At 44.1% G+C, this 27,092-nt stretch overlaps 1 protein-coding gene across 2 annotated transcripts in view; it reads left to right on the top strand.

Annotated features, from left to right (window-relative positions):
* The window catches only part of GIT2 (GIT ArfGAP 2), a 46,340-nt gene extending 24,161 nt beyond the window's left edge, over nucleotides 1–22,179 (top strand). The window contains exons 10-20 of one of the 2 annotated variants that reach the window (XM_082853498.1): nucleotides 65–137; nucleotides 384–481; nucleotides 1,679–1,790; nucleotides 4,982–5,124; nucleotides 7,171–7,320; nucleotides 11,029–11,277; nucleotides 12,902–12,991; nucleotides 16,935–17,017; nucleotides 17,635–17,823; nucleotides 21,252–21,315; nucleotides 21,852–22,179. In XM_082853498.1, coding sequence (XP_082709624.1) covers nucleotides 65–137; nucleotides 384–481; nucleotides 1,679–1,790; nucleotides 4,982–5,124; nucleotides 7,171–7,320; nucleotides 11,029–11,277; nucleotides 12,902–12,991; nucleotides 16,935–17,017; nucleotides 17,635–17,823; nucleotides 21,252–21,315; nucleotides 21,852–22,064 — 1,464 coding nt within the window. In that variant the 3' untranslated portion in view covers nucleotides 22,065–22,179. Of the gene's footprint in view, nucleotides 1–64; nucleotides 138–383; nucleotides 482–1,678; nucleotides 1,791–4,981; nucleotides 5,125–7,170; nucleotides 7,321–9,696; nucleotides 10,471–11,028; nucleotides 11,278–12,901; nucleotides 12,992–16,934; nucleotides 17,018–17,634; nucleotides 17,824–21,251; nucleotides 21,316–21,851 lie in introns of those variants that run through there. The other variant, XM_082853499.1, reaches the window with a different exon arrangement.
* Nucleotides 22,180–27,092: the final 4,913 nt, after the last annotated feature.

Genomic DNA, 27,092 nt, shown 5'->3' with positions numbered 1-27,092 from the left:
TCCCCACTCATTTTCCTAGTGTTAATCCTTGTCCCTTGTGTTCCTGATATTTTTTTACTTTCAGCTAAGTAATCATTTGTTTGAAGAACTTGCCATGGATGTGTACGATGAAGTTGACAGGCGAGAGACTGATGCAGGTGACTTAACATGTGGCTTTATCTACTAAGCTTCTGTTATCAGTAGGCAGCAACAAGCTGCCAGCCTCAGTGTTTTGCCCAGTTTTTACTGTCCTGATAACACGTGTGTCAACATTGACTCTTGTGTATGCTGGCTTCGGAGTGTGCTGCCCCTAGTCTACCTAGTAATGCGAGAGCCACGGCTCTTAGAGGAGCAGTGGCGCCCGTGGTGATGAGATTCTATCTCTGGCTCTTTCCTCTGGCTAGTCTGGCTTGCCACGCAAAATCACAGCACCCTGGTGACCGAGACAACCGTCGTCCCCTTCCTTCCAGTCAATCCCGAGTATTCATCGACACGGAACCAGGCAAGTGGCCAAGTCCAAAAACTCACTAGTAGTGATATTTGGGGAATGGCTGATATCATGGTATTTTATTTTCCCAGGACAGGTATGTAAGATTTTTTGATTGATTAAAATGTTAATATCCTTCACACACACACACACACACACACACACACACACACACACACACACCCTCACAAGTTGATAAGAAAAGCAATAGAAGTTAATAGATGACTGGGAAAGAATATAAAACAATTCACAAAAGAAATATAAATGGCTGGAATTCCCTCACGGTCCAGTGGTTAGGACTCCGCACTTTCACTGCTGATGGCACGGGTTCAATCCCTGGTTGGGGAACTAAGATTCCACAAGTGCAAGGGCAAAAAAAGAAAGAAAGAAAGAATAAATGGCTTTCAAATGTGAAGAAATGTTTAATCTCATTAGTAATCAAAGAAAGCAACCTGAAGGCATTAATGAAAGTTTTATCAATCAACTTAATAAAGTATCAATACATACTAAAGGATACTCCAGACTGGAAAGGATGTGGCAAGATGGGCTTTCTCATGCTACAGATAAGAGTTTAAATTGCTGCAGACCTCAGAAAAGCAATCTGTTAACTGGTTTCAGAGGCCTCAAAATTACCTGCATCCTTCCACATAGGAATTCCTCATCTGAGAATATGTTCTAATCAACTAAAAATACAAAGCTTTATGCACATTTTCATCAAAGCACTGTGTGTAATAACAGAGCACTGAAAAAAGCCTAACCATCCACCAAGAGCAGTGAAGCTGAGTAAATTATGAAGCTCTTTTCATTTTCATTGATTACTGGTTATATATAATGATAGAGTCCCAGCATCTAGACTATAATTTTATGTTGAAATTTTAAAATTTGTCCCTTCAAATTAATTTTTGATTAGTAGGCCTACTTCAGAACTGAATTGATATTAGAAAGAAAGCATTAAGAGAGCCATTTTGTTTTGGTTCACAAAAATAGATATGCATGGTGAGAACTTAAATGTTATATTGTTCTATTATGTAAATGGTTTTAAACTGTTCACAAGGAAAATGTTAAATTTGATTCAGTTATGGCTGTGATTGATGATACTTTGAGCATGCTGGGAGGTCTTCGCCGAAGTCTAACAGTAGTCTGACTAGTTTTATGTGAATATGTGTGTATTTTTACATCTGGGAATATTTCCAATTATTTTCTCACCCTCAGGGCAGACAGAAACTAGCTCGGTTTAACGCCCATGAGTTTGCCACTCTGGTTATCGACATTCTCAGTGATGCCAAGAGGAGACAGCAAGGTAGTCCTCTCTCTAGTTCAAAAGGTAACTGTTTCAGACCTCTAAATGTTTGCTTCTTTGGCCTTAAAACTTCACACGAGTGTTAAAGTTATAAAAATAATTAAAGCAGTCATTGACACCACAGCTTAGTTAAAGCCCTGTAAGTTTTATTGGTGCTATGTTGTGACGACAAGTTTCTCTCTTTGAGTCCTGGTGAATTATAAATATTTCAGCGTTATTAACTGTGATTCAAATTTATCTTATATATGATTTTTTACCTCTTGGGTCACCTGTCTTCCCTAAAAAATTGCATTCTGAAATTAACTCAAAAGTCTGACTTAGATCTTGTTAAAGGACATGAGAAACTAAACCCTCTTGACTGAAATTCCAGCTCACCTGCTGTTGTTTACCTACAAGACTGAGTTCTCCATAATTAGAATTTGTCGCTATAAACTTTAGATGTCTACAGCAAGAGTTATTGGGGTTTAAAATTGTGAAGAGAGCACCAAGCACCTATTTCCGAGGTGCCGTTTGAGTCTTGTTCAGTAGCTCAGGGTGCTGTCTCCATGCTTGGGAACATACTTCCTCCCCAGCCCTGATGCTGTATCTTTTTTGTTTTTTTCTAATTGTAGAAATAATACATTTTTAAATTGAAAAACATGTAAACAGGAAAAATACATACCGTAAAGATTCAGTTTTCAGTCAGCATCACATTCCCCAGAGATAGTAATCGTTAACTGACAGCGATTTGTTCTTCTTGATTTTACTTATTCAACCAGACATAAACAAGTTCTAAGAAACTTTATTAAATTTTGGTGAAGGTGCAGTGATAAGGGTCCTTTAAAGTCTCAAAATGTACAAATTCTTTGATTTGGTGTTTCCATTTCTAGGTGTTAATTGAGAGGAAATAGAGATGTTACATGTATATTATATATAGCACTGGAAACATTAGAAACAAATAAGCAATAATAGAGCAATTATTAGTTACATATTTGAATAGTGCACACTTTTTTTCAGAGACTATGTAATGACATAATATAAAGTAATAAATTAATTTTTTTAAAAGCTTTAGTATAATCCAAATTTTGTAAGGAAAACATTTATATATACACATATGTACAAGTGAATATATCACATGTAAATATAAATATACCACTAATCCCCATTACTCACGGATCTCGTATTTGCCAATTCACCTATTCATTAAAATTTGTTGCCTCAAAATCATACTGACAGCACGTTGATGGTAATTTGTGGCTGTATGCAACATGCTGAGAAATTTGAGTCACCCAAAATGCACGTTCCCAGCTGAGATTGAACAAGGCCATGCTCTGCCTTATTGCAACTCTTATACTGTAAACAGGTGTCCTTTTTGAGATTTATTTAGTGCCACAGTTTTCACATTTTTATCCTTTTTGTTGGTGATTTCACTATTTGAAGTGGTCCCCAAGTAGAGTGCTGAAGAGCTGTGTAGGATTCCTAAATGCAAGAAGGTGTTGTGCCTTGTGGAGAAAATACATGTGTTAGACTAGCTTCGTTCAGGCGTGAGTTATAGTGCTGTTGGCCGTGAGTTCAATGTTAATGGATCAACAACATATATTAAAGATGTCTTTAAACAGAATCACATGTAAAACGAGGTTATATATTTATCAGTTGACAAAAATGTGATCAGAGGTTTGCAGGAACCTAACCCTGTGTTTCCAGTCAGAACAATGGTTTAGTATTTGCTAATTCGTTCTTCACAGCAACTTTATAGACCGTAACTGCTACAAATAATGAAATTGACTGTATGTATGTGTATATGCTTAGGAAAAAGACTGGAAGGAAATAGAACCACATGTATCAATAGCTATGAATGATTACTCTATCAGTTTCAATTTTTCTATATTGAATCTTTATCACTTCTATAATCTGATGGCACATATATATATATATTTTTTAATTTATTTATTTTGTTTAATTATTTTTGGCTGCATTGGGTCTTCGTTGCTGCGCACAGTCTTTCTCTGGTTGCAGCGAGCAGGGGCTGCTCTTCGTTGGGGTGCGCGGGCTTCTTATTGCAGTGGCTTCTCTTGTTGTGGAGCACGGGCTCTAGGCGCACGGGCTCAGTAGTTGTGGCACGTGGGCTTCAGTAGTTGTGGCTCGCGGGATCTAGAGCACAGGCTCAGTAGTTGTGGTGCACAGGCTTAGTTGCTCCAAGGCTTGTGGGATCTTCCTGGAGCAGGGCTCAAACCCGTGTCCCCTGCATTGGCAGGCGGATTCTTAACCACTGCACCACCAGGGAAGCCCCGACATGTATATTTTAAATATTAATTTTAAAAATTAAAATTCCTTTTAAGTAAACATAATTTATCACCAAGATATTATCCATCGAAATATCCAGAAACAATATTGGAAATTAGAGGTTTGCTTGAGTTGCCTGAAAGAAAGTGGAGAGACTTGGATAATTTGTGAAATCTTTCATTCAAAATGTCTTGGAGCCAATGGAGTCATCCCTGCTTCCCTATAGACCACACCTTCCTGGTGTGCCCATGTGTGTCCAATGGATCATTCTCCTCTTTCTCTCTCTCTCACTGGCATTCAGCTAACGAAAGGCCGATGTGCCTACTCTTTGATCACCTAGTTTCTAGGCTCCACTTTAACAATTTCCTTTCTGTTTTGACTTGACATTACCTTGTAAACAAGGTACAATTATAACTGAATTGCAGTTAATCTTACATTAGTTACAGCTTTATTTTCATGATTTCGAGCTACACCCTGTTTCCTTGAATGATTACAAATTTGGGAACCTGTCCCCTTATCTGAGCAGCTTTTTCCTAAACCATCTAATTAATTTGCCCACATTTGGCAGGTCGCTCAGAGGAATGCTTAAATCTGTCTCTACAGTTTTTAGTAGACTCTCTGTCCAGCTGATAACTTGCTGTTATCCCTTTTTGGTGTGAATATAACCTTGCTATTTCTGTCATTTTCTTCCAGTCTTTTAAATGGCTAGTTTTTTAGGAAAAAAGTTTTTTGGGGCTTCCCTGGTGGCGCAGTGGTTGAGAGTCCGCCTGCCGATGCAGGGGACACGGGTTCGTGCCCCGGTCCGGGAAGATCCCACATGCCGCGTGAGCCTGCGCGTCCGGAGCCTGTGCTCCGCAACGGGAGAGGCCACAACAGTGAGAGGCCCGCGTACCACCAAAAAAAAAAAAAGTTTTTTGCAAGCCTGAAGTAAAGTTTTTTGCTTCTATTGATAGACAATGTGGAGCTCATACTGAAAACAATTAGTAACCAGCACAGTGGTGAGAGTCAGGACAATGACCAGCCGGACTATGACAGTGTGGCATCAGATGAAGACACGGATCTGGACGCCACTGCGAGCAAGGCACACAGGCAGAAGGTGAGGTGGCATACCGCACACAGAAAGAGACTGTGTTTTCTTTTCAGATCTTTCCCCCTGAAAATTTGCCTGCTTTGTAAATCACTTGAGGGCTAGGCTTGTGAAAAGTGCTCTGGAAGTAGAGTCAGGTTTTCTACTAGCTTGGGCCAAGCAAAGGTCAATGAGGTAAATAGTTTTAAAATAGGGGGTCTGTCGTCCCTGAGTCAGTTGTTGACTCACAGCCCTTCTGCAGTTTTGACTTTATAAAACCTGTGAGGAAGGACTGGTGGGTTTTATTCTTTCAACGAATGTTTACTTTCGTTGGGTAGTTATCCACACTTCCCTGGATAATATTATCCTGAGTGAGGCCTAGTCCCTTTCCTCTACGAGGCCGTCACCGCCCACCCAGGAGGAGAGAGAACTGCAGTACAAGGGTCATAAACACAGACACAAGAGGGGGGTGGGGCGGTCAACAGAGACACAACCTGTCACTGAGGAGGAGTATCAGGGGAGGCTTTAACGTGTGCCTTGAAGAATGCCTGGGAAAAAAAAAAGAATGCCTGGGATGTGGGCGTGTGGAAAGGCTGGGGAGGGTGGGCTAGACAGAGAGGAAGTGAGACAGCGGCGTGGGGGGGTGGGAGAATCTGGTCATGTGTGGAGTCAGCCTGAAAGGAGTGGGAGTCAGAGCTGCAGCAGAGGGCAGGGGTCACACCATATGCAGGAGCGTGACGCCAGACCAAAGAGCCTGGACCTTGGCCAACAGTGCAGAGCCCAGGAAGCTTGTAGGCAGGGCAGGAGGGTGATGTCAGCCATGTTGGGTCCTCTGTTTTGGGAGGACTGTTCCGGTGGACCAGGGAGTGGAGGAAGGGAACCCAAGTAGGAGGTGCTGACGAGGTCCAAACAAGAGGTGACACAGGTTTACCTCAGGGCCTTGGCTGGGAGGGTCTGGATGGAAGAACAGTTACTGTAGCAAAGTGTGAGCCCGAGGACAGGGCAGCAGGGGCCTGGCTGGTCTACCCACTGCTGAGTGTCCCAGACCTGGCCCACAGAGGAGCCCAGCAAACATTTGAGAATGGATGAACAGGAGGAGGATAAAAAAGGCAGGGCTTGGCAATAAGTTGGATATTTGAAGTGGGAAGGTAGACTTACTGGAGTTTTGTCCAGAGTTTTCCAGCTTACACAGCTGTGAGAACCAGTGGTGCCACTGGCAGATGCAGGGAATGTGGAGGGGATAGCAGGAGTCACCTGTTCCATCTGAAACATCTCTGCCTGCTCTCCACAGAAGCGCTGGGTTCACTCGAGTGAAAGCCGGGTCATGACAGGACCCTACACGACGGGGTCCCTAGACTGGCCGGCCTCCGCCTCCTCTCCGCCTTGCACACCCATTCCCTCCAGCTGAGCCCTGCCACTGGCTGTAACACCCTTCCTCCAGACAGCCATCTGACTAATGACCTCCCCTCCTGCAGGCTGTTGCTCATATCCCACCTACCCACGTCTCAGGTTAAAATGCACCCGCCTTCACCCCAGCTTCAGCTCCCCAGCCCCTCACTCTGATCCATTCTATTTATTTTCCATCTCACTTATCACCTTTCACCGTACTATATAGTTTTTTATTTTTTCCCTTTCTCACTCTGTTGGGATGTAAACACCATGGAAGCAGGAATCTTTGTCTATTTTCTTTTCTTATGTATCCCAAGCTCCTAGAACACTGCCTGATGCTTAGTAAAAAAGCATCAGAAAAGTTGGAATGAGTGAATTAATGAAATAATGAATAAAAAAAATGAATGAGCAAGAGAAAGGCAGACAAGACAGATGTGCATAGTCATTGTCAGAAAGGATTTGTAGCCCCACTGTCTGATCTATTAGAAAATATTGACTTAAAATTTTTCAGATACTTTCGTAGCCCTACCTTTATGTTTTATTTTTGCATTACGCTTAGAAGCTTTGATTTGGTTTGATTAACTTTGCGATCCAGCTGGCATGGTCAGAATTTGAAATTCTTTAGCAGTTAGTCTTGAATGTTATCATTGTCTCAGATTGTGAACATTTTCCCCAATTTATTTTTAGAGCCTAGATTCAGATTTATCAGATGGACCAGTCACTGTGCAGGAATTTATGGAGGTCAAAAACGCTCTAGTGGCTTCTGAGGCCAAGATACAACAGCTAATGAAGGTGAATAACAACTTGAGTGACGAGCTGAGAATTATGCAGAAAAAGGTAACATGTCAATAAATGCCAGGACGGTTGCTCTTTAACCCCATAGTATAAGGAAGAATCCCAGGCATGATGCTTGTGGTCAGAGGGAAGAAACACAGATCTAAAAATCTTTGGGCCAAGCTGTCTTTTTGGAAGCAGTATGTATTTTGGATATTTTAAATGAAGTAGCTTTGATTAGAAATAAATCCAGTGTAAGTTTCCCAGGTAGGAAAACATTACAGCCTATTAAGTGTTTGTGTCAGTTGTAGAAACCCTTGCACTATCCTGTGCTTCCTGGGAAGCTAGACACCACTCCATGGATGTGATTCTTCCAATTTATTGCTTGTTCTAAAGAATAAGCACACCATGAAGACAGGGCAGACGAAAGCCCAGGACAGGTGTATGTGTTTATCCGCATTCCAAACCCCATGCCACACAAGGGGTACTGTCCCTGTTCACTGTAGTCTAAGATATTACCCACCCCTGCCCTGGCAGCCCAGTCCCACAGCCCTGCTTTTTTTTCACCAGTAATTACCACTAATTTATGATGTCCTCAGAGCCACAAAATAGGTACTCAGTAAATGTAAGAAAACATTGTGTTTGCACCAGCGAGAACCGTACGCTGGTAAGAAACAATCCCATTTGCTCGGCATTTCCTTGTTTGCTGCCTTTTGAGAGAGTTAGAAATATATAAATATATTAATCTCTATCTGTAAAAAAAGTATGGCTAATAGTAGCAAGGAATATGTTTCAGAGGGGATTACGTATATAACTCTTTATAAGAATGCTAAGAAAAAGAAGTGGAAAGATTCTAAATTCTGCCCGAGACTTTGTAGGTACTGCTCCCATCATTCAGTGCTCTACAAAATGAGATTCTGTACACTTCCTTAAACAGAAACAAAACAAAGTATATATCTGTGTCTTCCTACTATCATTTGAAGAGTGATGCTTCAGAATCATTATCAAGAACAGAGGACGTGGTGCACCTCATTTGTGGCTGGGCCCTTTTCAGTGGTGCTTCCTAAAGGAAGGCTGAAGATCTAAGAAGAGGTCTGTGCCCCTCTGCTTGTCAGGGAAGAACACTGCAGTGCACCCTTGCCTGCGGCTTGGTCCAGGATTCTTTTGAGTTCTAGATCATTTTTGGAGACGTTTTGAGATAGATGGCCTCAATACCTATAATAGAAGGGGACAAGAATGCCTGAAGATCGATCAGATTTTAATCAAACACTTGTCCTGTGCCACCCTGGCCCTGTCACCGGCTGGTGTGCAGCCATGAACAAGACAGACAAAGTGCCTTTTTGCCATAGCATACAGGGCTTGCACTTTTTCTGTCTTTTCTGAAATATCTTTTGTTTAATGAATTACAGTTTGTCTCATTAATTGAACTAATGCATTTTTTTGAGGTGACTTTTTCTGAAACATGCTGACTTTGCCACTGCAAATCAGTCTGTTAAGCATCACCATTTTTATTCTTATTATTCTCCTTTTAGTATTTGTAGAAATCACCAGAGATAACCTCGAATCTCTGAAAGCAAATGTCTCAAGCTTCTTTAAGAAATGCAGAGTGGAATTATTTGCCATTGTTCATAGATTATCTCCTCAATTCTTAGAAATGCTTTTGATTTATGAACCTATTATCTATAACTTTTCATGTCCTGTTATACTCCTTCCAGACAAAATAAGTGTAGTCTGGTTCTTATTAAGATAAGCACCATTCAGATTTATCTGAGGATATCTTGCTAAGTACAGAGTACTAAAATTTAAAAAAATTGAGACCAGGAACTAGTGGTCATCAAAGCACATTAAAGCAAAATCCAGGCTGGATGTTTTAGAGTGAAAAGTGTGAAGATAAAGTTTAAGATTTCAAGACCTTGTCTAAAATACTCTAAGAGGTTTTCACATAGACACACAAGCATGTGACCAGATCCCCCAGTCCTACACTGAGGACCGTGTGTCAGTTATGCTCCTCACTGGTTGGACCTTGACCATTTCATTGTAGAACATGGGTTCCCTAATAAGTAGTTTTGACAGACACTTTATGCCTGTCTGTTTCCTAGAATGTAGGAATTTTCAGTAGCTGCTTGTCACTTTGCGGCTGTTCTTTCTTTGGAAAGGGAGTTGCAGATATAAGTTTTGCCCTGAAAGTCTTTCTGGTGTAGAAGCAATCTATCCTTTCTTAGGGATCCCGCTTTGAGAAAACTGAGAATGAGAGTATTTCTGTTGCAAAGACAGTAAATCAGAGTTTCACAAAAGTTTGGCACTACTAATATAAAGTATGTGGAATTTGTTTATTTAGCGAAGATGCATTGATTTTATTTCAAAGTTAGGTAAAGTTTTTTAATATATATATAGTTGACGAAGTAGCATGATTTGTGTCTGATCTTTCACATTTAACAGTTGCTTGGAAAAGATGCTAATTAATGAAGAGGAGCAGCCACTATTGGTATATTTTTCACAGATCGGTGCTTTCTTAAATAGAAATTGAAAGTAACTCCTAACACTGAATGGGCTTGCTATTGAAAAAATAATGATCTCCTGGTGCAAACACAGTTGCTTGTGGACTTAAGCCTTGGCCCTGGTGGGGAATTTGGTCACATTTTACAATCTCTGTCAAAGAGTAGACAGCTGAACTCACACCACACCCAGCTTATAAAATGTCCTGGAAGATGGAGGAGCACCAGAGGGGAAGGACGTTGTGCAGCCTGGACTCAGTTAATTGTGTTTAAAATGCCAGATGCTAAAGAGTAACTCGGTTCCTTGCTGATCCCTTAACTCTAATTCATCCAGCGCCATGAAGCAGCCTGCATGTAAGGAATGGAAGGAGCGTTCAGGGTCTCCAAGTGACAGCCTCTAACTAAAACGGGGTGGTGCCAGGCAGATTAGAGTGTCTAAAGCTGACACCACGACGGTCGCATTTTTGGGCGGCAGAGCCAAAGGAGAGAGAGGCCAGGTATTCCGGCCCTGGCTGAAAGATGACCGATCACCAGAGGGCAGCGCGCGCTACGTGGAGCGTTCAGACGAAGATGTTGATAGTTCAATAGGTCTCCGGTTTTCTTCGTGATATGTTAATATAGCAAACTTAACCAAGATCTGGTTCCCTCTCTTTTTAAAAAAGTGCTAAATTGTTTGGAATTTTAAAGAGTATTATGTAATAAAAACTTGTTGATCTTATTTTTTCTTGTTGGCTTTTTGGGAAGCAGTAGCTCATCTGATTTTTCGTAAGCTGAATTTCACTGTCTTTCTTGCTTTGCAAAGCAACTCTAGTTATCTTTGTGCTGCTTCCATGGTGTCTGCTGACATTTTTGGCATTTGCAAATTGCTCAGGGCTCATTTGAAAAGCAAGTTACCTAAGTGATGTCTTAATGATCTCAAGCTCTTGCTTGAAAAAGCCTTAGAATAATCCAGAGTGCAGCTTGCCTGCAAACGTTTCCCATGCCCACCGTGACTGATTTTTACGTGGTTAGACAGTTCGCTTTTAAAAAGTCCAAACTGCAACTTTTTCACATTCAGAAATTAGCTATTTAATTTGCTTAAGTGACAAAGTGAGTTGATTGCGTTTCACTTATTCTAGAAGAAAGAGTTTTGGTTTGTAGTTGCCTTTGACTTTCAACCCAGCGAGCTGTTAACTGTTCTTGTTGTTAAAGCTGGTAGTTGTATGCGTTTACTTGGTGTTTGCTTTTTCTGCTTGCTATAGAAAAACACAGTCCCACTGCCAAACATGTCTTTCAGCTTCAAACACTCCAGAGTGAAAATTCGAACCTCAGGAAACAGGCCACAACCAATATATATCAGGTGCAAACTGATTCTGAGTACACAGACACTTCCAACCACTCTTCTTTAAAGAGACGTCCATCTGCCCGGGGCAGTAGGCCCATGTCCATGTACGAGACGGGATCAGGTCAGAAACCCTATCTCCCAATGGGAGAAGTGAACCACCCCGAAGAGAGCAGGACGAGACTCCAGCCTTTCCCCGCGCACGTAAGTAACACCACTGGCGCTTCTGCTTTTCACTCTCTGTCCAGCCTGACTCCTGCCTTCCCTCTTCTGAACCTGCAGATCCCCAGTCTCTGCTTTGCCAAATTGGGCTACAAGAGTCGTCCTTGTGTTTGCTGTATTAACATGTCGACAGGTGCTTGCAGTGTTCCCACAAGCACTCAGGGCCACTGGCCGAAAGTTTTCCAACGACCCTGGGGATTCTGGCTCTTGCTCAGCCCCTCTCCCCTTTTTCTCCCCCATATCCATAATATCTTTCCCAGCCAGCCACTATTGGAACTTTTTTGGTAACAAGCTTCCTTCCCTATTTCCAAAAACAAAAGCAAATTATAAAGGTTACTGGCGGCAGTAAGTACCGTCTTCTTCGAGGTAGACGGGCATGTGCCCCCTTACACACAGGAGCCCTGAGAATTCAAGGCGCCTCCTCTGCTCCTCCCAGTGGAGCGGGTGGCGTCTGTGGCCTGGGCATGCAGGCCAGGTCTGGAAGCCTCTGGGCCTCCGCAGCCCCTGCACCTGTGGTCAGTGTGCCTGCTTAGCTGCATCCTCCTCTCTGCGTGGAGAAAGTGTTGCTTTTTCACTTCATAAGAATGAGATGTAAGAATTCTATATCGACCTTACAAGCGTTACATTCCAAAAATCGTATTCTGTAACAGGCTACTAATGCTCCTATTCTACAGTGGAATAACTATTGTGTTGTGAGGGTTTCAAATATTATATTTCTTGGGGATTAATTTGTTTTAAAAAACCTATGTTTTGACAAAATGTTGCAGGCATTTTGAACCTATGTGATGTTTTCTCAAAGAGTAATATTTATCTTTTTGAATGTCAGAGTTATTCTTCAGTCCACTCTTATAGGAATTTCCAAAAAAAATCTAAGAGTAAATAGAAAGTAAAGGATATGGTCTAGGAAATTAAGCCCTAGTTTAATTTTGTCAAGCTTTAATGTGATAAAATTACAGTGTTGTTATATTGTGGAGTCTGCTACTTCAACTTTTTAAGTTGTTTGGGCTGAACATTCTAAAGCAATTGATTTGATACATTGGGTGTAATGGGAATGCCATTGAACTAAGTTAAGAATCTTATTTTTGTATAACTGAAAACAAAATTTAGGAAAAGCCACTTTGTTAGTTTTCACAGTGTACTTTTTAATTTTAGAAACATTTAAAATGTAAGAACGTCTTATTATTGTAAAAGTTCTGTATCTGTACTAAGGAGCAGATTGATAGCGTATACCAACTTTAAATCATTTGTATAGTTTTTCATTTCATATCATCTGTCCTGGTTAAAAAACAAATATTTGTTTAAGGCTGTCTATTAAAAAAAAAGAAACATTGGCAAATTTGACAAATTATGCTAGGTATTGTCTTTCCCTCATAGAAAAGTAGCCTTATAAATTCCAAGTAATTTCCGAGAGGCATTTCACTAAGGGATTAAACATCTCTAGGGATCTGTCATTGGCTAGCGTGGAAGTTTCAGCACTGATCTCATGTGTGTAGTGAGTTGCTTTTTAGGATTCTTTTCTGGGAAACCTGGGCCGAAGCCAGGGTAGGAGGTGGGGTTTTTTGTTTGTTTTGTGTTTTCCCGAGTGTGTTTCTTTTTCCCCTTCCAGATTGGGAGGAGTGCGCTTGTGACCTCCTCTTCGTCTCTGCCTTCCTTCCCCTCCACACTTTCCTGGTCGAGGGACGAGAGCGCCCGAAGGGTTAAGTACACTCTGAATGCTCTGCTCTCTGGAGGAGGGGCAGTGCTCCTGGCGCTCTGTGCTTCTCCCAGCCCTCCCTCCCTCCGCTAACTGCTCTCTGTCCTGCATGAGGCAGCGCTTCCCTCCTGGTGTCTCAGCTCTCAGCACTCACACACGCATGCATGTCTGCAGGAGGCGGCCTCCGTCTCCTCGAACTCCACATTGCTCAGTCTCACGTGACATTTAACACAGTCTGCAGTTCACCCTGTAACACTGATTCTGAGCATTCTGTCTTTTTAAACAATCAGAAAATTAGCTGGCTGCTGGCTAAATATTATAATAGGGCAAATCTGTCCAAATTTGTTCAGAGAACTAGCGTATTTGGACTAACGGAAACACTAAGACATCGTGCTCTTTATTTTTTATTGTTTTTTACCTCTTGACATATTTTACCTCAGCACCTTGACAAACCAAGGTTTTGCAGTCCCTGCATTCTGCATCCAGATTGCAACACATGGCAGCACTGGAGGTGTAGGCACCTGTTAGTATGAAGCTGTTCACTTTGTTCTTTGGTCAAGTCCAGCTTGCCGACGTATAATTTACATTCCCAGTAACAGCACATGATACAGGTAAGCTCCTTTTAGAGTAGCCAGGCAGCAAGTATTTATCAAGCACCTTGTCCACACCCAGCCTTTTGGAAAGTCAGTTAAAGGGTCCTGGGGACTTAGGTGACCTCCCTGCTCCCAAAGGCACTGTCAGTTTAAAAAACAGTTTCATGCATGAAGAGTACGTGGCAGCAAGCTGGGAAAGTCATGACAGAGCACAGGCTTTGCAGACCTGCGTTCGGGTCCTGGCTCTTTTGTTTTTTACTGGAAGGGCAGTGTGGCTAAAGTGAGAGGAGGGAGGGTGGGTGTGGGTGAGGGACCACCTTTACAGACCCAGGGGGATTTGCACTGCCCTTTGTCTGTTCCCTCCACATCGGCAGGAACGATGGAGAATCTTGCCCACTGCCAGTGCCTTATGGCACGTGGAGGCCCTTTGGGGGTTCTTTTCTGCACTTTTGAGGTAATCTTTAAAAAAAAACCTCTTGACATATGCTACTATCTTCTGAGCAGTTCTGAAATTGAACTGCACTGTTTATATTCCAGTATTTCAGTTAAAGTAAGGGCAGTTAAATAGAAATGAATATCTTATTTGAAATGTTGTTGCTAAGAGTCAAGTAAACCTCTTTTTGTCCACTGTGAAAGTTTTTTAAAATTTTTTGGTAGTTTTGAGAATTATTGCAAGGACTGCTTACTGAGACAGTGTTTTATACTGGCCATTTAAAAGGGTAATCCTCATTGCTCCTGACAGCTTCATCGTGAGGTTAGGCTTTTATGGCATGTCTGTACGCAGAGAAAACTACCAATCTATTAAATAAACTGAACCAGCACCAGCTATAAGGTAACTTTTCTATTAACAGCTTTGAGAGAGCAGCACTTTTAACTAGTAGACCTTAGTTCTGCATGTTTACAATAATTTTCATAAAATTAATGCTGACTAATTTGAAATCCTGAAATATGCTTTTGTTGATAACGATGAAGGATTTAATGTAAGTAACGGATTTCCTGGGTGGTTATTGTTGTACGTTGTTTTCTGTATTTGAGAAACATTTCCTGAGTACTTTTATTAGATATATGAGTCATTACTCTTCTAAAATGTTTCAATGAAACTTGGTACTTTTGATCATTGTGGAGGTAATGCATTTGATTTGTAATTGTCAAATTTACATCAAGGAAGGCAAAAAGATCCACTATAGAAAGGTGGGGTTCTTCTGGGTTTAATTCCGTTTTCTAGCTTTTTCCACCGAAGCAGCTCTGGACAAATGTCCCAGAATAATTATTTAAACACACATTTTTTACATTCCATTTTATGCTGTGTATGTGCCTGTACACACACAAATACACACTCATCTCTGTGTGTGTATGGATATATAAAAACTAAAGGAAAAGAAATGTATTAGTCAGACATTCAGTGTGAAAGGTAAGAAGAGATTTTTTTGTTTTGTTTTGTCTTTTGTTTTGTTTTTTGAGATCATCTCTGCAAGAGCCTGGTTTCACTGTTCCCTGCCTGCCTTTGCTCTTCCATGTAGATAGCCAGTAGCCAGTAACTCACTGATTGATCCATAAAGCCAAACCAAAAGCAGCTAGTGAAGCAGAACTGCTTGCTGGTAGGAGATGTAAACAAAGGGATCTTAAATGTTATAGTAGTTTTTACAGGGCTTAGCTTTACAGACTCTCTTTATAGCTGCAGGCCAACATTTTCAGTCATTTGCCAGTTGTATTTGAGTGGTTTCAGTACGAACTCGTATTGAACTTTAGGAGCCCAGTGCAGGTGTCTTACGTTAAGTGGCTGGGACCAAATAGAGCATTTGGGGGAAACATGAAAGACCTCAGCAGACAGAGGAAGAGTGTTCTCCCTGGGAGAGGACAGAGAGGGGTCATGGGGATAGTAAGCAACACGTGGTATGAATAAGGAGCCTTTCCCCATCTCAGGGCTGGCTGCCTGCCTACCCGCCCGCATAGGGCCTTCAGAGGGCCAAGCAGCATTATCAGGAGCAAATAATTAAACTTTATGGAGACTTACTTAATTGACTCACTCTAAGGGAGCCATTCATTTGAGTGGAGCTACAGGGTCTCCGTGTGTTTAAACAGGGCTCTGAATTTACAGGCGCTTTAACTTTAGCCACATTTCATTGCAGCAACCATAAAATTCCTTAGGCACATGTTTTGATTAACTTGGATTAAATTCAAGTTACAGAGCTAGAAATTGCTCATATTTCTCTTTTGCTATTGGTAATCAATTTAGGTTTTAAATCAGCTTCCACTGATTTCTGTTCAAATGAAGAAATTCCCAAGCACTGTGGGTAAAATAAATACTGAGGGGAAATCCTTTGTATTAAATGCTCCAGAACTAACATAGTCCCCTTCAAAGGAATGTGGTCCCCTTCAAATGTTGTCACCCCAGAAGGCCCTGTACTTAGCAGTGCTGCCATTTGCTCAAAACAGTTGTAGGCTTCCTGTGTCCCATTTTTTTTGCACCATATCTTTATGTTTTAAGGGATAGATGTTTGGGGAGACAGATGAAAGGGGTCGGAAACCAAGTGTCACACCAGGTTAATCCATTTTGGTTCACAAACAACGTGTGGCAATGAATGAATGGTTTCTGGTTTCCTTGTGTGGCTCACAGGAGCCGTCTCTGAGGATAGTTCTTGGAGAGCTGTGTTGTGAGCAGTGGTGGTCCTCAGGGCCCCAGGTGTGTGGGGTATTGGAGGTAGCAGGAGACAGGAAGCCCAGGTTCTTAGTCCAGGTTTTCTGCTGACTCTTTGGCCTTGGGGGTGACCCCCAGCTCTTTTGGCCCTTCCTTTTCTCATCTGGTATTAGACTAGCTGATCTGCAGGCGACTCCCAGTGCTGACATCTGTGGATATATGTGCGGACCCATTTGCTTCTTAAATGGGCCCCATTATATTATAGTTAAACTCCATACTCCTCAGAGAGCTAAACATGAGCGTTGCCTTGCGCGTCTGTTAGTTTGTACCGGGGGTCTGTGTATGGAGCGGCTAAGAAGCAAAGAAGAAAATGGGGCAGAGAAGGAAAGAAACCGTTTCTGGATCCACTATTCATCTGTTACTAAATTTAAAAAAAAATTTTTTTTTTAATTTTCTGGCCACGCCACGCGGCTTGCAGGATCATAGTTCCCTGACCAGAGATCAAACCCGGGCCCCGGACAGTGAAAGCACCATCTCCTAACCACTGGACCACCAGGGGACTCCCTGTTCCTAAATTTTTAATAAAGCATCGGCCCCCGTCCCAGATGAGATCTGGGGCATGATGGCCACGTAGCATGACAGGTAACAATTCCTGAGAAGGCACCCAAGAAGTGTCTGGTGCTCTCAACTAATGGGGTCGCCTTTTCTCTTGTAGGCATCCAGGCTGGAGAAGCAGAACAGCACACCTGAAAGTGACTATGACAACACTCCCAATGACAGGGACCTGGATGACTTGGGGTACATGTGCAGGAAGAATGCCCTGGGGCTGGGCTCTTCAACCAGAGACCGAGCAGCGTGGTCAGGAGGCACACTTCACCACCTGCACCCGCTTCTCTGTTTTCAGACCCATAACGTCCTCAGATATTGAGGCATAAGTTCATAGTTCACACCTCTTCCCATCTCCCATTATTGCCACAGGGGCCTTTTGTTCTTTTACCAGCAGGTTAGGCTCATCTCTGAGTCTCTGTAATGCGCTTAAAGTCAGTTCTCCATTTCATTTTCGAGTCAACGTTAGGTTACATCCTGCATTTGCATCCCAAGGAATTGGCTCGATTAGGGTGGCTTCATAACCACACACCCTCCCTGTTCTGGTTGTTCCCTCCCTTTCCCCATCTTTAGCCTTCCTACTAGGGTCATCATGCCCACCCCCATGGTAGAGTGAAACAGCCTCCCTATGAGCTGTGGCTGCCTGCTGATGAACCAGCCTTACCCTGAGTCTCCTGCCAGACAGGATAAAGGAAACCACAAAAGCAGCCCACTCGCGCCTTTGGCACATGCACATGCTGTGGCTCCTAGAAGCAGAGAGGCAGCTGATAACTACCTGTCACATTTAACCACTTCTTCAATGCTCACAGGTCAAGCAGGAAGGGAAGGCAAAGAAGTACAGTGTGGCAAGGTGATGGCTCAGGCCCAGATGTGGCAGAGCCCCACAAGGCCCCGAGCCCCGTCTTCCCCAGCACCGAAGACGTCATCCGGAAGACTGAACAGATCACTAAAAACATACAGGAGCTCTTAAGAGCAGCCCAAGAAAATAAACACGACAGGTAAGGAGGCTTGAATATCCGGCCTGGCAGGACGTGTGCACATGCTCTGGAAGAGATGCTGCTGCTCCCTTACAGATGGGGATTTTTTTTTTAATATGCTCACTTCAAAAGTTGTTGAAGGGCTTCCCTGGTGGCGCAGTGGTTGAGAGTCCGCCTGCTGATGCAGGGGACGTGGGTTCGTGCCCCGGTCCGGGAAGATCCCACATGCCGCGGAGCAGCTGGGCCCGTGAGCCATGGCCGCTGAGCCTGCACGTCCAGAGCCTGTGCTCCGCAACGGGAGAGGCCAAAAGAGTGAAAGGCCCGCGTACGGCAAAAAAAAAAAAAAAGTTGTTGAAAATTTCAGGTTTATGTAACAGGCTTAAAAACAAATTTGTCTTTTTTTATGTAGTATTTTTAATCTTTCATCTTCTTATGAAGTGCCCTGAATATAGCTGCCTCTAGAGATAGAATTGCAGCGTATTTGGGGTAGTAACATTCCCAGTTCTTGAGGTGAAAGAAGCTACCTCAAAACTGGCAACACATTCTCCCGGCCACACTGCTGTCTGTGGTCTCCTTAGCTGGGGAGAAATCTACTGCCATAGAAGGTATCCTGAAATGAACCTGATTTCTTACCTTTTTCCCTCATGCATGTGCACGTCTAAGAAGCAAGTGGTTTTTAGAAAAGTTGATCTAATTGTCACGCAAATCATTCTCTGCTCCTGAATGAAGAGTCTGCTCACTCTGGGCAGAACCATATCTTGCAGAGTTATTTCTTACTGCAGAGAAGGGTCCAGCTCTCGTTCTAACTCACCCCTCTGTCCTCTGGTAAGTTGTTAGCTGTTGCAGGTGGTATCCTAGTCTCACGCGGCCGGCCTGCTCCAGACACAATCATGACACGTTTAACATCATCCCACTGAGTTTATGAAAGCGGCAAAATTTGATCAAAACCCAAGAACAATCTCATTGTTTTCATTAAGTCAGCAAAGTTTAGGGTTTCAGTGAAGAACTTCTCTCCATGCCTTTGCACGAACAAAAGTTGTTCAAGGAACACAGTACTGCTTCTTCTTTTTCCTGTTCTCTTCTATGAAAAGATGCACCGGTGTCTTTTGCATTCTCCGTGTCCCTCGCACTGCCATGCTCACCTCCCCATTTTCTACCCTCTTCCGTTTTGCTGTACAGCTCAGACTTCTCCCAGTGTCATTATTTCCCACTCAGTAGGAGAGGAATGGTCAGTGTTTATTGAAGGAGCAGAGCTAGTCTTCATGGATGGACTGCTGGAGGCTCCTCAAAGAAAAAGAGGAACCTGCATAATTTCTCAGCCTCCTTCCACGAAAATTATATAGCTGTTTATCGCTCCCCTCCCCCGGACATCCTCTTTATCACACGCCCTTCCTGCCTCACACGCTACAGGTGTGGAGTTCCTCTGCTCCTCACCACAGCCTTGGCAACAGGCAGCTTCATTACACATTACATAAAGCAAAACGTTTCACACCTCAAATGTATCAAGGCACTGTGAAAACAGGGTGAACTCTTTCCCTGGGGCTCTCCCACCATTGAACAACATGCTTCACTTCTCATTTCCCCCAGCTCAGAAGTGCCTTGCTCATATTTCAAACAGCAGCCAAAAACTATGCTTACATTAAGTTTCTCTCTTTGATGGTTATCAAAAATATAAATATCTGCCCTGGAGCTGTTTCTGGCTTCAAATATCACAATATGTGGTGCTTGGTACAGTTTGGGAAGTTTCTTTTTTTTTTTTTTTTAAGATGTACAAATCCATTCAATATATGTCATGATCTGTTTTCTGTAAGAACCATGAGAGAATGATGCAGAGATTTTTAATCATCAACTCACTCTTTTGGTTTAAACTAGAATCGGTCTAGAGAATTTATATTTTATAAATTGTTCAGTGTTCTCTTAAAATCTCTGGTTCCTTGTGTATCTGAGACACTTTCTCTTTTTTTTGGCTGCATTGGGTCTTCGTTGCTGCGCGTGGGCTTTCTCTAGTTGTGGTGAGCAGGGGCTACTCTTTGTTGAGGTGCGCGGGCCTCTCATTGCAGTGGCTTCCCCTGTTGCGGAGCACGGGCCCTAGAGTGCACGGGCTTCAGTAGTTGTAGCACGTGGGCTCAGTAGTTGCGGCACGCAGGCCCTAGAGTGCACGGGCTTCTGTAGTTGTGGCGCACGGGCTCTAGAGCACAGGCTCAGTAGTTGTGGCACACAGGCTTAGTTGGTCCACAGCATGTGGGATCTTCCCGGACCAGGGCTCGAACCCGTGTCCCCTGCATTGGCAGATGGATTCTTAGCCACTGCACCACGAGGGAAGTCCCGACACTTTCATTTATAATCTTGCATTATATGAATTAAACCCATGCCTTTTTCTCTTGTTTTCTCCTCTCGATATCCATTGCTTATGCTTGTCCTAAGTGGACCAGTAGCCCATGCAGGCACGGTCAGGCTTAGTCCTGGTCCCCTGGGCTGAGCAAGCTCCCCACAGCCCCTGACCTTCCCTCAGCCTCCAGCCTCACTCCCTGCCTGTCTCTGTTTCTGTCTCTCTTACACACAATTACACAGTCCAGGGATTACTGCATATTATGCACAAAAGCCTTTTCAAGGAAAGATAACAAGTTGTGAACATGGACTCCCTGTGGTAGAGAAGGAGGAGGACTTTGTCATTAATCTGCATGTGCTTTCTTTCGTGGCTTATTGAGGACTTCCTAAAATATGTCATAATGAGTGAGTTTTTGAGAGATGTCCTTAGGAAAAATGTCTCCTCTATTTTACAGGAGGAAAGGGTGAATTATATTTCTGGGTCAAAATGAAAACCATAACCAGCAAAACATAAAAAACTCTTAGGTGTGGATCTCAGTTAATGCTCAAGAAACATTTGTGGCTGATACAGTGGTTGCTGTGGACATTGCCTTTTTTTGAGGGTCTTTGTCACCAGATGGGTTGTTGCCCCTTCACATTTGCAAGTTAAATAACTCCTGTGCATTGGTGTTTTTGTTATTACATGGTGTATGGTTCTAACTGCTCATAAAGGTAAAAGGCGGGAATCCCCAATTGGAAGGCATTTTGGTATACTTCAAACCAGTTTCTTGAGATGCAATGATTTAATTAAAATGTAGGCAGTATTAATTTAAATGACCACCTTGAGGAGGTGTAGATACCTTTACAGACTAACTGTTCTGTGGTTCCACCTGGCTGGTAGTGGACATTGCCTACATTCATACCTGGAGACTGTTTTTGTCTGATTGAATGAACTTTCAAGAAAGGATGGGGCCCCTGCTTTATCACAGAGCACCTCCTGTTGATGTGGGATCCACAGCAGGTTGGCCGTGGCCTCAACCCCTTTGTTACAGGAATGTAAATGGGACCTATTCTTAGCCGAGTATTCTCTGTCTCTGAATTATTTTCACTGTCTTTGAATAACCTCTTCAATATTCTTGCAGTTATATTCCCTGCTCAGAGAGGATACATGTAGCTGTTACAGAAATGGCAGCATTATTCCCCAAAGTAAGTCACTCCCTACTAACTTGGTTCAGATCCCTTTTAATGAACTGTGAGAAATTTCTTTATGACCTTTACATTATATTAATCTTTTTGTAGCACAGGAAGTTTTGAATATGCAAATAGCCATATAGAGCTTTGAAATACTTTTTGTGCTACATGAGTATTGATTTGGGTTTAATAAGACAAGAATGTACAAGCCAAATGCTGAAAGGTAAAGCATTAATAGAATGAAATTTTATCTGGAATATTTCACCCAAGTGGATTAATATTTTTCAAAAACCACTTCAGTATAGCACTACTAAATGCATACTATTAAATACACTGCACGCACTTTGACCTTTGAGACAGAGCCCTTCAGCATCCGCCACACTGTGGGTTGCCAAGCTTGCAATGTTCCGAGCACCCTCAGTGAAAAAGTGCTGGACAGAACTGCTGTTCACTGTGGAATAGTTTGAGTTGTTTTCTGAGGAACGCTTGTCCGTGCTCTCGGATACATCCACCCTGCAGTTCATGGCGAATGCCTATGTTTTTCTGTTTAGAAACCCAGGTCTGACATGGTGAGGACTTCCCTCCGTTTACTGACATCCAGTGCCTACCGACTCCAGTCGGAGTGCAAGAAGACCCTCCCAGGCGACCCGGGCCCGCCCACGGACATCCAGCTGGTCACGCAGCAGGTCATCCAGTGTGCGTACGACATCGCCAAGGCCGCCAAACAGCTGGTCACCATCACCACCAAAGAGAACAACAACTGAATGGCAGGGCTGGCCCGGCCCTTCTGTTTTTGAGGCTTTTCTAAGTCCGGTTTCCAATTTAGACATGGAACTCTTCCAATTTTTACAGAAACAAACGTTTAATGAAAATTTAAAACTTTTTAAAAGAAAATTCAGTATTATTTTTGCATGTTTTCTAACAAATTTTCAACTATTAATTTAACCCACTTGCCTTACTTGTGCCTGTTTGCCAGTTTACCTTCTGACGTGCTGTTGTGCTGTCCGTGACCGTCGAGTTAATGATCATAGATATCCAAAAGCAGATCTTCATTGTTTAGAGTGTTTTAGAACTTTTCCATCCCTTCAGACTCCTTGCCTATGGCTAAAACTATAAGAGAGAGTTTTACTGAAACATTCTCTGGAGAGAGTTGGGTTAAAAAAAAAAAAGTCAGCATTGTCTGTTCCCTCTCAAGTATTGTGCAATAAGCAGATTTTCCAGCCTCCACTGCAGAATCTCTTAAGTTTGGGGTATCTCCAAGCAGGCATGTTAGAGAAAGGACTTTGCCACTTTCTAAAAATAGTGTAACAATCTCTCTTGGAAGGAAACAATGAAGTGTTCAATTTCTTTTAACTGTTCTATCATATTAGGTGTTCTCTCATCTAATTTTTTGATCCTATCTTCTATTTCTATTTTACTATCATCCTCAAGTCTCCATGGCATCCGATAAGCACTCATGCTCCCTGTCGTGTGTCCCTTGGCCGTGTTATCACGCACACTCTGTGGAGCCTCAGTCCCACGAGCCGTAACTAATTTTGTCCCTCCCCATTCAGATAGCACTGCCATAAACGGTGACAGGAGCAGTGATCTGCTCCCCTTACTCCTCTAGCCGCCTAAAGCCTTCCCACACGATCTGCTTCGCATATCTCGCCACCTTTAAGGACTTCTTATGAGGTAAGATGTGTACAATCACCTGAGTTCGCTTCTCTTCCATTATCTCACTGGTACTTCACAATTAGACATCACCTTTCAAGGGACTTCCAATGCAGGGGGTGTGGGTTCGATCTCTGGTTGGGGAGCAAGTTACTAAAAAGAGCTTTGTTGTTCTAAAAGCTAAAGCATATTCCTTCCTGCTTGTTCCCGCAGTTTTGTGTGGGTGTGGCTCAGACCCTGACCTAGACCTGAGGGGCCAGGTGGTACTGACATTGGTGAGTGAAGCGAGCCAGGTGCCCAGGGCAGGGGACAGTGGGGGAGCCCGTGGCACATCAGTGGTCACAGCATCTCCCTGGCTCCACTCAGGCTGCCACGTGGAAAAGTGGGCCTGGGGTTGCTGGAGCTTTGATTTGTCAGGAGACACCAGATATTTTTTGTGCCGTCTCTCCATTTGTAAATGTTCGCAACTCATCTAAAAGTTCACGGCACACGTGTGGGTGAGCTTAGGCCTCTAGGCTGCCAGCTCACAGCTCTGCTGTGTAGTGTGAGGGCCTGGCTTCCCTGGTCTCCCCCGGTTTAGCCTCTGAACCTTACCTGTAGCGTGGCCACTGTACCCTGTGATCAGTTGCTGTTAGTCCTTGTTTCACCCATCTTTTCTGTCCCATAGCGCTCGTTCACACACGTGAAAAAGTCAAAATAATCAAAGTTGCCTAAAAACATCCTCAATAAGCCTGTATTTTCACAGAACTGTTTGATTCACAAACACCTTTGTAGTGTGACCGAATGCTGTCGGAGAGAACCGCAATGGTGTTTGGTTTACTAAGTCACTGTGAATGGGTGCTTTCGCCGGCTTTTGCTGCACTGAGTAGTGTGGGGAAAGGGTCCACATCTCCAAGACTTGTCTGCACAAACCTAAGTGCCGTGCTCTTATTGGATGCTGAGGGGACGCCTTCTCGAGGAATGTCTTCTACCTTAAGTTCAAGCACTGTCTGAGAACCTTTTCTGCATGCTGCATGTACCGGGCTGTCCCTCCTCTTCCTTGCAAACACGTGCCCTCCTGCCAGGCCTACATGGGCTCCTTGGGAAAGGCCCAGCGGCAGTTCAGAGTCAGTGCCCTTGGCCTCCCGGGGAGGACGGGCTTCTGCATAATGAGTCGCCTGCGGTGGGTGAAGTGGTGTCTTCACTCCAACACTCAGGACCTGCAGTGGAGGACGCTGTTTCGTGCCCCTGGAGAAAGTCAAGGAGCGTGGGGACCACCAAAGCATTTCCCGTTGTGAGAACACCACAGGAGGTTGCTCTGTTAACCCACAGTGCCAAAACCCGGGAAGGAAGTTCCCAGGTGGAGTGACAGGAGGGCCACAGCTCGTCCTTCTCATCAAAGTGCCCTGCCCGTTTCCTCGGCCCTGAGAGGCCGGGGTTAGAGGTCCCCGGGGCCTGCGGACAACTCGCACCTTGTCTGAACAGTCGTTCACCGTCTTTTGCACATGGGTTCCACAGCCTTGCACTAGTGTCTGCGTTCTGTAATGTCATTCTCTTACCCTTGATTCTCAAATCCCCGCCCCCTCAAAAGCCCCTCGGAGCTGAGAGGTCGGAGGTAGGAAACCGGCATTTGCCACTTGCTGGGGGAGACGGCTCCACCCCTGAGCTCCTTCAACTGAAGTCATCTTCTGCCTCGGCATGCAAATAGTTCTTATTGCCAAAGAACAATGAATCGGGCCCAAAGACCAAATACAGCATCTCATCAATTGGAACTATAAACGCACAACTCAGGAGCTGTCCTCCAATTCCTCCAGCGGTTTAAGCTGCGGAACCAGAGTGAGACCGGCATGAGTGTCCTCCGCAGCCACCCTGAGCTCCCAAAGCAGAGAGTTTTCCTTCTTTCCTTGTCCCGGTTGAAGGTCACCTTGATTTTACAAAAGAAAATGCTGCATAGGAAAAATGAAATGCCTTTTATTCCAATGTGTTTTATCCATGTCACCCATTATTCTGTACTTATTTTTCCTGTTTGTTGTACATTCTATTCCTGTAATTATTGTTCATCCCTTTAAGCGTTGTAAAATCGTTTTGGAATTTGTGCCTGCTAGTTATGCAATAAACAGGCTCTGTAAGTGTCCTTGTGGTAATTCTATGCTTCCCATCAATAAGTTGATGTTTCCAGATACTAGGTCAAAGTTCCTAGAAAGTTCTTCCCACAGAACCTCATCTTTGATGAGAGATGGTATCAAATGTGCCTCCACCCTGGGGGGGCTCTGTCCGTTTTCAGAAAGGATGACCTTTTCCTCCTCTGTGCTCAGCAGATAGCTTTCTTACGAGAAGTCCTGCATCAGGGAATCAGTTCCATGTATCTTATCGTGATGCATTTACTCCTCACGTTAAATTTTGTAAATTCAGCGAAAGCCAGCCGAGCGCAGGTGCCCTCACTTCTCCTGGGCAGGTGATCGGGTGGCAAAGTCAGTTCGGTCTCTCGAGGCCCCCAGTCTTTTACTTTCAGAGCCGGGCTGTTGTGCGGGTTCACATGGGAGAGCTGTGGGATAGATTCACACTGGGTTCAACAGGGATACCCACAGTCCCCAACAACTGTCCTCCCGACGGGTGACTTGGGGCACTTCTCCCAAATGGAAGAAGGGGTGGGGCAGCACGGGTGCCTTTCTAAGCGAGAAGTCCGTGGAAAATGGAGCACCCTCTCTGTGTGATCCAGCTCGTCCGAGGACCTCGCAGTTCAGACCCATCAGCTCACTCCCAGAGGCAGCTCCTAGGGCAGGGGTTCTCCAGTGAGCCAGCATCAGAGCCCCTGGAGGGCTTGTGAAAGTCTCCTGTTCATCTCTGATTCAGCAGCTCTGGGGCAGGGACCCAAGAATCTGCGTTTCTAACAGGGTCCCAGGGATGCTGCTGCTGGTGGTCCAGGGACCACACTCTGAGAAGCACCGCTGTAGGCCATTTTTAGGCCCCGTCACCAACACCACACAGCTCCTTGCCTTCTGCTTTCGAGACATACCTGGGACCTGGGACCCTTTACTGCAGTGTTGCAAAGCTTGCACCTGGACCCACCTCGCCTCAAGCTACAAAATACAGAGAAACTATATTCGACTAAAAATCACTGTGTGCATGGGCAGTTGGGGCAAATTCTGGACCCAAAAGATACAAAAAGACAAAAAAAAAAAACAAAAACCAACTGCCATTTCTGAAGAGCCAGGAGCAAAAACAGCGTGTTGGGAGCAAAAGTAGGGTACTGAGCATGCCCCCTGCACTCAACACCACCTAAGGGGGAGGTAAAATGCCTAAGCCACCCCTCCAGCTAGACCTCTGGACACATCCCTACCCTCACCCCATATAAGGAACAGGCTTGCCCCACCTGCCAGCTAGCGAGCAAGCCAGGGAAGCTCTTGTTCTCGCTCCCCCCGGCTGCAGCAGGGGCCCCAATAAAGTCTTGCCTGAATTTCATGTCTGGCCTCTAGTCAATTTCTCTTGATTGGGGAAGGCCAAGAACCCTGGTCGGTATCACTTTTAGCCATGTTTTTGTAATAATTATAATTAAAGCTCACATTTATCAACTATTTACTCTGTGCCAGGCACTGTGCTGGGTTCCTTATGTATATTAACTTGTTGAATCCTATCTGCAGCCCTATGAAGCAGGAGGAGTTGTTCCCATTTTACAGATGAGGAAGTTCCACTTGAGGTTACGTCCTGCATCCAGAGATGAGGGAGAGCATGTGAGTTATTGTCAGTCCGGTGTGTCTTCCTCGTAATCAGCCAAGGTGGGTTTTCATGACCCTAGAGGGGTCTCTGACTAAGGAACTCAGAGAACATGGCCTCTGTGCGGAGGTGAAGCCCGGGGAGGCTGCATCCCTGAACGTCTGTGTAAGAGATGATGTGACATTATGTGAATAAAGGGCATTAGTAAGTAACCAGGGCACAGTCTTCTTGTGCCCATAAGACGTGTCTCACCCTTGAGCCCCAGGCACCTGGACCCCTCCAGCATTTGTTGAGCGACCGACTGGCAGGACTGTCCACTGGCTCCCAAGCACCATGGGCATTGCTTTCCCAACCGTGGGGCTTCACAGAGGCGGCCTCACCACAGGGGCCATCTGAGGTTGACACTCTACGAGGCTGTCCAGGAGCCGGCCCCCATGGCCCACGGA

The sequence above is a fragment of the Leucopleurus acutus genome (assembly GCF_964270905.1).
Source record: "Leucopleurus acutus genome assembly, chromosome: 13".
NCBI classification, from domain to species: domain Eukaryota; kingdom Metazoa; phylum Chordata; class Mammalia; order Artiodactyla; family Delphinidae; genus Leucopleurus; species Leucopleurus acutus.
The sequence above is the reverse complement of the archived record's forward strand: the minus strand, read 5'-3'. Positions and strand labels throughout refer to the sequence as shown.